The sequence below is a fragment of the Vulpes lagopus genome, chromosome 8 (assembly GCF_018345385.1).
Source record: "Vulpes lagopus strain Blue_001 chromosome 8, ASM1834538v1, whole genome shotgun sequence".
NCBI lineage: Eukaryota > Metazoa > Chordata > Mammalia > Carnivora > Canidae > Vulpes > Vulpes lagopus.
The window spans coordinates 118,030,477-118,040,609 of NC_054831.1; the positions used below are offsets into that span (position 1 = coordinate 118,030,477).

General features: G+C 45.5%; 1 protein-coding gene across 3 annotated transcripts in view; it reads right to left on the reverse strand.

Moving 5' to 3' along the window:
- LCK (LCK proto-oncogene, Src family tyrosine kinase) overlaps positions 1-10,133 on the reverse strand; it is a 28,273-nt gene extending 18,140 nt beyond the window's left edge. For 2 of the 3 annotated variants that reach the window (XM_041767126.1, XM_041767124.1), the window contains exon 1: positions 10,021-10,133. Coding sequence is in view for 1 of the 3 variants with exons in the window: in XM_041767125.1 (XP_041623059.1) it covers positions 10,021-10,050 (30 nt within the window). In the remaining 2 variants the exon portion in view is untranslated. The remainder of the gene's footprint in view (positions 1-10,020) is intronic. The other variant, XM_041767125.1, reaches the window with a different exon arrangement.

The window sequence follows — 10,133 nt, forward strand, 5'->3', positions numbered from 1 at the left end:
CAGGGAAGAACCCCAAGGCATAGAGCCAGGAACCAGGACAGCATGAAGACAAGACCTATGTCTTGGACCAATGTCTGGGCCTACCAGAGAAGACCTGATGTCCCTAAAGACTAGAGCCAGGAATGAGGAAAATGTCAAGCTGTGCCTTGATTAAGCCAAAAGGAACTCTAACTCTTCTAGGAATCTGACCCCTAGTGTTTCCTCTGTGGCTTGCTGTGTGTTCCTGGAGCTGTCCAACTGCAGGGAGTGGATGTATCCTGCCCTCTACAAAAGCATGAGTTGTAGAATGTAGGGCCTGGCAGTAGTCATGAGACCCTAGGCTCCGCCAATACCAGAGATGATTTTGCTCAATAGCTCCCAGCTACTGGACGCTCCATGCTCCTGGGAGGCACCAGGTTATTTCAGTATTGCAAAACCTCAAGAAAAATTATACTATAATTTGTGAAGGTTTGACAAATTATATTATTGTTTCTTCAGTGCATACTTGATGAAGTCTCTGATTAAAATTTGAATTAGGAAACATGAAAATAGGGATCCCTGGGTGGTGCAGCGATTTAGCGCCTGCCTTTGGCCCAGGGCACGATCCTGGAGACCTGGGATCGAATCCCACGTTGGGCTCCTGGTGCATGGAGCCTGCTTCTCCCTCTGCCTATGTCTCTGCCTCTCTCTCTCTCTCTCTCTCTCTCTCTCTCTCTCTCTGTGACTATCATAAATAAATAAAAATTAAAAAAAAAAAGGAAACATGAAAATGAGGGGCCCTTGAGTGCTCAGTTAGTTAAGGATCTGCCTTCAGCTTGGGTCATGATTCCAGGGTCCTGGGATTGAACCCTGCATCAGGCTCCCTGCTCAGTGGGGAGTCTGCTTCTCCCTCACCCTCTGCCTGGCTCCCCCTGCTTGTGCTTGCTCTCTCCCTTTCTCTTTGTCAAATAAATAAAATATTTAAAAAGAAAGAGAGAAAAACATGAAAATGAGTACCTAAGTGAGATAGTTTAGTAGGCAAAAACTTCAAAATCATGGGACCCATGACCAAGAGGGGTACGGGAGTACAAAAGAGAAAGGGCCATGGAGTCTGAGAGGGAAGAGTTTAGAAACACAAGAGTACTTTACCAGCCTTGTTTTAAAGATCAGAGAGTTTACATGATTTTCCCAGCCGCACAGGAGGGCTCTAGGCAGCAGCACAACACAAATCAGGTCCCTGCCTCCTTTTTGGGGGTTTTCTCCTCTACTCTTCACTCCCTGGGAAGTCTAAAAGGGGAGGGTGGAGGATCCTGAGAGGTCTTGGAGGAAACAGGGCAGGGAGGCAGGGTAGGGAGCCACTCTTCATCAAAAATTTGATCATTGTGCTGTTGACAAAGGCCTTTTTCTCCAAGAAAATTCTCCTTCCACCTGGAATGCATGTTTATAAGTGTACATTTACCTGACTGGTGAAAGCAGCTCTGTGTATATGAAGGCACATGATTCAGTGAGCATCCTGCTTTTGTGAGCATACCTGTGGATTTGTCCCAGGCTGTGGGTGTAGATGGATGTGTAACAGAATGAGACTATGTATGGTTTGTGCCTGTCCCTATATAATTGTGAGGTCATGTACTGATACATCTATCTATACAAAATATGAAAAAAAAAAACCAAACAAAATGTGGGTCCCCTCCTTCTGGTCTTAGTTTGACAGAGATTACTGGGGAGCCAAAACAATCTAACCAGGTTAATAAATGAGGTCAGTAAAAAGAAAATAAAAAATAAAGCTTAATATAAATGTCTCATTGTCAGGGCTGTCTGAGTGGCTCAATCGGCTTAGGTCATGATTTCGGGGTCCTGGGATCAAGCCCTGTGGGTAGGCTCCCTGCTCAGTGGGGAGTCTGCTTCTCCCTTTCCCTATGCCCATCCTCCCTACTCATTCTCTCTCACTCTCTCTCAAATAGATAAATAAAATATTTTAAAAATTAGTTAATGCTCATTGTTTGAAAGGAAGAAAAGGCAGATCCAGAGAATCTACAGGGTTCTCAGAACCAGCATCGAGGGCAGATTCTGGGGTGACTGAAACAGGACGTTCTCTTCTCCTAACTCAGAATTCAAGGTCAATAGCAGGAATTTTATAGATCTAGACCTCCTCTGACCAGGGTCTATACTGTTCTTGGTCAAATTCAAAGCTGCCCATGGTCCACAGAGTACTCTGTGTCAATTATAAAGAACCACTCCTCCCTGGGATTTCAAACTTGGAGAGTGGAGGAGACCTCACTCCCCACCCCTTCATGCCCTTCAGCATAGCACCAAACACAAGAGTGGCCCTGTTCACTGTGTAGAACTGACCATAAATCCCAGGCTATGTGCAGCTCCTGGACTGGATTGTCTGAACCCAGACCTGTTTAGGACTCATATCACCATGAGTTCTGATTTTTGCCAATCCATTTACTTTTATCAACCCCATAGACATTATCTCACCTGGCTGGGCCTAGAATGTGTTCTGTCCCCTTAAAAAGGGGGGTGGCACAACATTTTTCCTTCCCTACACTATAAACCTATTCACGTATTGAACATTCTGTCCATAATGTGTGCAGGTTTCTTGCAGGGGTTTCTTAGTCAAGTGGCTATATTATGGCAGACCATTGTGGTTCTCTGGGCCACTTTGTGGCAAAATCTGTCAGGAATCATTTAAAACGCTTTCTTGGCCTTTTTCTTTGGCCGAGATTTGGTTATTAGCAAAGTTGTATATGTTCAATGAAAAGCCTTGGCTATAGAGGGCCACCCAGTTCCTTCACCACAGTACTCAAGAATCAAGATTGGTGGGCATGGTAAATAATTTCTAATGGTTAAAAGAGGGTGCCTGGGTGGCTCAATGATTGAGCATCCACCTTTGGCTCTGGTCCTGATCCCTGGATCCTAGGATCAAGTCCCAAATCTGGCTCCCCACAGAGAGCCTGCTTCTCCCTCTGCCTATGGCTCTGCCTCTCTGTGTGTGTCTCTCATGAATAAATAAATAAAATCTTTAAAAATAAAATAAAATAAATTAGGGACACTTGGGTGGCTCAGCAGTTGAGCGTCTGCCTTTGGCTCAGGGTGTGATCCTGGTACCAGGATTGAATCCCAAATCGGGCTCCCTACGAGGAGCCTGCTTCTCCCTCTGCCTATATGTCTCTTCCTCTCTCTGTGTGTATCTCATGAATAAATAAATAAAATCTTTAAAAATAAAATAAAATAAAATAAAACAAAGGAAGGATGTGTCCTGAGTTCCCTCCTTTTTCATGTGTTCCTTTGTGATATAATACCCTTTGTTTCTTATCCATAAAGAACAAAAAGATAAGTTTCTCTTAAATGCAAGCAAGAGCTGGAAGTGGCTTGACCATAAGACAGATTCTATTAATTATTGCCATAAATATGGGCTACAGAGCAATGATTCTATATACCAAAGCTGGTATTTGGGTGCCTGGGTGGCTCAGTGGTTGAGCGTCTGCCTTTGGTTCAGGTCATGATCCCGAGATCCTGGGATCAAGTCCCACGTCAGGCTCCCCGTGGGGAGCATGCTTCTCCTCTGCCTGTGTCTCTGCCTCTCTCTGTCTCTCTTGAATAAATAAATAAAATTAAAAAAAATAAAGTTGCTATTTTTGGTAGAGGCCCTCCAACTAGTAACTTGTACGTACCTAGAAATCCCTTTCAGGGAGTCCACTCCCTGTGTACCTCTGTGCACATTTTGTGACATAAGGGTTTTATCAGGATGGACGGAGCTTACTTTTTTTTTTAAGATTTTATTTATTTATTCATGAGAGAGAGAGAGAGAGAGGCAGACACAGGCAGAGGGAGAAGCAGGCTCCACGCAAGGAGCCTGACATGGGACTCCATTCTGGATCTCCAGGATCAGGTCCTGGGCCGAAGGCGGCGCTAACCGCTGAGCCACCTGGGCTGCCTGGAGCCTTGCTTACAGCTTGACAAACCATGCTGTTTTATTAGTCTTTGGGAGTCTGCAGGTCATAGAGTCTCAGCTTACCGTATCCATGTCATAGTGATGCACAGTCAATCCCAAAGCCTCCTAGTCACTCACTGGCAGAGGGCCTCTGGGCAGGTTACTAAACCTTTTGGAGCCTCTATTTCTTCATCAGCAAAATGGGAATTAAAGTGGGACCTGTGTGTAGGGCTGTTGTAAGCATTACATGTGAGATACAGATGATCCCATAAAGTGCTTATCATGTGCTCGGCACATAGTAAAACTAAACAAATGTGAATACGGTTGACACTTGAATAACACAAGTTTTCACTGTGTGGCTCCTCTTATACTGGATATTTTACGGTAGAGTACTATGAATACATTTTTTCTTCCTCGTGATTTTCTTTGTCTTTCCTTTTTTCTTTTCTTTTTTTTTAAGATTTTGTTTTTATGTAATTTCTACACCCAACATGGTGCTTGAACCTATAACCCCAAGATCAAGAGCACGTGCTCTACTGACTGAGCCAGCCAAATACTCCATCTTCGTCATGATTTTCTTTTCTTTTCTTTCTTTGTTTAATAATTTTTAAAAAGATTTTATTTGTTTATTCATGAGAGACAGAGAGAAAGGCAGAGACATAGGCAGAGGGAGAAGCAGGCTCCTTGCAGGGAGCCCAATGCGGACTTGATCCCTGCATCCGGGATCATGCTCTGATCCAAAGGCAGATGCTCAACTGCTGAGTCACCCAGGCATCCCATTTTTTTTTTTTTTTTTTAAGATTCTATTTATTTATTTGAGAGAGAGAGAGGGAGAGACAGACAGAGATAGTGAGAGAGAGCACAAGCAGGGAGGAGAGGGAGAAGCAGGCTCCCTGCTGAACAGGGAACCTGACATGGGGCTCAATTCCAGGACCCCAGGATCACTGCCTGAGCCAAAGGCAGACATCTTACCGACTGAGCCACCCGGGTGCCCTTTCCTCATGATTTTTTTTTTTAAGATTTTATTTATTTATTCACGAGAGACATAGAGAGAGGGACAGAGACATAGGCAGAGGGATAAGCAGGCTCCCTGTGGGGACTCCAATGTGGGACTCAATCCCAGAACCTGGGGATCACACCCTGAGCGGAAGGCATGTGCTCAATCACTGAGCCACCCAGGTGCCTCCCCCATGATTTTCTTAACATTTTCTTTTCTCTAGCTTACTCTACTGTAAGGATATAGTATATAAGACATATACAAAATATTTGTTAAACAACTATTTACATTATCAATAAGGCTCTGGTAATAGTACGCTATTAGTAAAATTTTGGGGGGAACCAAAGTTATACGTGGATTTTTGACCCCATTGATAGTCAACACCTCTAAACCCTCACGTTGATCAAGGATCAACTGTAGTTAAAGCTTCTGGGCAGTCAAAGGTTATATGTGGATTTTCAACTACATGCGGTCAGAACACAAACCCCACTATTGTTTAAAGGTCAACTCTAATTGTTACTGAGGCTAGCATGAGCATGTCATTACACCAGCCTCGAACATTTTCCAGTCTAAATCCTAACATTAGCTATTATCAATCATTTTCATTTTCATTTCATTTTCTTTTTTAAAAATATTTTATTTTTATTTATTCCTGAGAGACAGAGAGAGAGAGGCAGAGGCATAGACAAAAGAAGAAGTAGGCTCCTCACGTGGGGAGCCTGATGTGGGACTTGATCCCAGGACCCCGGGTTCATGATCTGAGCCAAAGGCAGCCGATCAATCACTGAGCCACTCAGGTGCCCTCATTTCATTTTCCTTTGTGATTTTGGGCACTTCCACAAACACCTTTTCACCTTTAATATGTTTACCTAAAATGGAAACTTCACTACTATAAATGGAAAACCAGTATTACCAGCCATAGATAGAAATCAATATACATTATAAAAAACACATAATATCATATGTTAATTCACATTCATTACCCCCTAAAATGACTCTACATCAGAAGTACACAGGATATTTTGGGAAATGCTGCAGTGTGAGACAGAACTTTGGGCTTAGACCTCTGTTAGTGGGTTGGAAATGGCACAATTTTCTTAACTGGCCAGTCTACTGACAAAAATTTAATGGGTACCTCTATGTACCAGGCTCTGATCTAGTGCTGGGGACACAGAGGTGAGCAGATAGAGAGGTTCCTGTCCATTTAGCCCTGTTCTCTCTGACAGAGGTGAGTGAGTGCCCCTCTAGCAGGTCACTCCATTTTCATAGGAGGCCATAGGCCTGTCTTCAGCTCAGGGATTGGTAATGTCTATGGCTCAGGACACTGGCAACACAAAACAGCAATACTTGTCAGGAAGTAGCATTGCAAAATCACCACCACTACCCATTTACCAAGTTGACATTTAGCTAAAATCACTGAAAATGAGGTTGATCTCCATATATTGACCTGGAAAGATATCCCAGACATAACATGGCAAGCTAAAAACCAAAAAAACAAAAAATATGGCAAGCAAGTTACAAAACAGAATGTAGAATAGAAGCCTATTTGCATTTAAATATGTATATATATATATATATATATATATATATATAGGATTCTTTTTTTTTTCTTTTTTTTTTTTTTTCTTTTTTTTTTTTCTTATAAGGGATTCTTTTAAGCCAGGTTCTGTGCTAAGCTTTTATTTGCATGTTTTCATGTAATTCTCATTATAATCCTACGACGTGACGTCAAGGCTATTATTATACCCATTTTAAACATGCAAAAACTGAGGCACAAACAGCGTAAAGCTATTTGTCTGAGGCCTCATAACAAACAAATAAGTGGTGGAGTAGTGAGCTGAACCTTGGTCTACTTGCCTCCAGAGACTAAGCTTTGAACCACTACCCTTTTCAACAGCTGTTCATAGGAAAATCTGGAAGAATGCACACCAAATCGTTCTCAGTGAACACATCCCAGAAGTGAAATCAGAGGGGGCTGCTTTTTTTATATTTCTTTTTATGCCTCTGTACTGTTTGAGTTTTTAACGACAGCCATGTGCTAATTTTGTAATTGAAAAACAAAAAACAACAAACCACCGCCAACGCAGAAACTCTGCCAAGAGACACAATCACTTGAGGAGGATTCACTGCATAACCTACCCTTCCATTCTTCTCCTTGTCTCAAAGGTAGGCGTGGAATGGGTCATCCAGGAAAAAAAGGGTTCTGTGTCCAAAGTAGCTTGGGAAACGCTAAGTTAGACAGAATGGATCAGGCCCCTTCTCTGGGGGAACTCTCAGAGTTCTAACATGCTGACTTGGACTGAGAAGTTAATATGGGCCAGTCTGTGGCTGAGGCCATGTTGATTTGGCCCCAGAATGATTCCCTTTCCAGGTGCCTCATGGAACTGGTATTCTTCAGAACAAGCATTGGAAGGGCACCTGGGTGGCTCAGGCGGTTGGGCATCTGCCTTTGGCTCAGGTCATGATCTCTAGTCCTGGGATCAAGCCCCGGATCCAGGCTTACTGCTCAGCAGGGAGTCTACTTCTCTCTTTCTTCCTCTCTCTCTGCCCCTCCTCACTGCTCATTCTCTCTCAAATAAATTAATAAAATCTTAAAAAAAAGAAAAAAAGAACAAGCGTTGGAAATGCAGCGCCAGCTACATTAAAGCCAACACCAAAGTTTGTTATTGGAGGCCACCTCTCTGGATGGTATGTTGGTCCTCCCGGCCCCCATCCCACCCCCACCCCCACCCCCAGCTCCCCTCAGCATTGCTTTCACTGAACTGAGTTTGGCCTTGAAGTCACCGACCTGTGGGGGTGTGTATAGATCTGTAAGATCCAGTGTATGTTGTGTGTATAGAACCTGCTTCTGCCTCTGCCCATTCGTGCACACATATATTTTCTGGTGATATGTCTCGTGTTTGGGATAGGGTGAGTGTGAAGTTGTGTGTGGGGAACTCTCATCTAGCGCTGAGCAGACTCTGTGGCTCAGCTTAGAGTTCTCACTCCTACTAAACACAGGAAACAAGCTCATTTGCAAAGCCACACCACAAGTGTGAGGGAATGGTGGTGCACTGGCCAGCCAAGGTGCTGAATAGGTGTAATTCTGGGTGTGAACAGTGTTCCTTTTGGTGCACTATTTACAGGGGAGGGACTACCTAACCTCTGTTAAGTACCTACAATGTGTCAGGTACAACCCAGGGCATATCACAGGTCCCCACAGGCATTCTGTAAGGGAGAGATTTAGTATTGCCTCTTCACAGATTAGTGATCTGGAGTTGGGAGTCTAGAGGATGAAGTCAATATTGTTCAGGGAAATGCCAGGACCAAAACTATCTGGGTTGGCCTAACCCTGAAACCCATGTTCTTTGCACTACACCATGTCCATTAACTGTCTGGTGTTTGGTCTTGCTCTATTCTCTTGCTTCTCAAGAAACAGAAACCAAGGACAGTGCCCTTGCCTATGTCATAACCGCTTTCCAAAATGGGCCTTTGTCCTTCTCAGAACTGTGTTGACTCTTCCAGGGAGCCTTCCAGATCACCTGAGGGAAGGCTGTTCTCTGAGAACCTCACCTTATTCTCTTGCCCATCACTTGGTCCTTAACCCTTTGAGGAGAACCTCTGTCCCTGAGCCATGAAGGCAAGGGACCCTGTGTGATCTATCAGCACATGCTGGATGAGAGGGGTGCAAGTCCAGGGTGCAGATGAGCCCCTCTGAAGCACAGGGAGAGTCCCCACAAAAGGCTTCCAGCCTTGGGCTTGGGGACAAGAGAAAGGCTGGGATACGCTGCTGACTAGGTGGAAACTATGTGTCAAAAAAATTCCAATGGTGGAGCGTAGGGTGAGGGAAACCTGGAAAGTCTGGCTCACATGGGGATGCCCCCCATAAACTGAAGGTTCATAAGAAAATGAAGGGGTGGGCAGGTAGCCGACTATGCCTTCCTGGGCCTCCACTTCCCAGGGGTTTGAAGCAGCAATCAGCAGGACCAACTGGTCCTACACATGCAGTAGGGGGTAGGGGTGAAACCAGAGGAAGGGGGTGGGCATTCCATGACACTCAGCAGGGGCAGGAATGGCAACTTTCCAGATGGAAATGCAGACGTTCTCTGCCCAGGGCCAACTGCACCCCTGTCTTGGATAAAAATAGCCCTTCCTCTGCTCTTCCCTTCCCATTCTCTGTCCTTCGACTCCCTGACCTCCAGTCAGACACTTCCGCCCTGGAGGCCCATCCCAGATGATAAACATACCCTCACGTATCCAGCAGCTTCCAAAGAATACACCTCTGCCTCTCCAGCGCTGCTGGTCACTGAGGCTAAAATCACTTCTCACGTGTCCATCCGGATGTTCCGAGGGATTCCTCTCTCTCTCTCTCTCTCAATCTCACTCTGTCTCTCTCAGAAGATTCCTGTCCCTGGGGTCTGCCCCAGCAATCAACAGGATTCCTGGGTCCCCTGACTCAAGCCTGACTATCACCCTGCCCCATGGGTGGGGGGTAGTACTAGCCTAGGCCACCACCCTCTCCCAGAGACTGGCCCTGCCACTGCCTTGCTGAGTACTGTGGGGAGGGAGGTCTTGCCTTCTCTGGGCCTCAAGATGTTCACCCATCATCGGATCAGGGGCTGAACTTAGGGATTTCTTTCTTTTTTTCTTTCTTTCTTTCTTCAATATTTTATTTATTTATTTAGTTATTTATTTGAGAGAGTGAGTGAGCATGAGTGGGGTTAGGGGCAGAGGGAGAGGGGGAAGCAGACTCCTTGCTGACAAAGGAGCCCAATGTGGGGTTCGATCCCAGGACCCTGAGATGATGACCTGAGCTGAAGGCAGAGGCTTAACGAACTGAGCCACCCAGGTGCCCTTGAACTCAGGGATTTCTGAGGCCTTTTTAAAATACCTGACAGTCCATGTGCCAGATCTCTAAGAAAATGCTCCCAGTGAGGTAGGGACCAGTGACTGACGATGTGGCAGGGGCAAGAGGTGATCCAGCTGAACTGTATGAGGCCCACCTGACCTCTAGCAAGATTTTTCTATTCCCCAGCCTGTAGGGCTGCTGGATGCCCAAGGAGCCCAGCCCCATGCCCATGCCCAGGTGTAGCCCCCACTGTCAGGCTCCCGGCACAGCCCTGAGACCCCTGTTCCCAGTGTTCCTTACCTGCCCGGCCCGGGAGCCCTCTGGTCCCATTCACATGATCCTCCTGGCTTGGCCTGGCTGCTTACACACACTTTCGGCTCCCCTTGCTAAGGTGGCCACCGCCTGTCTTAGCG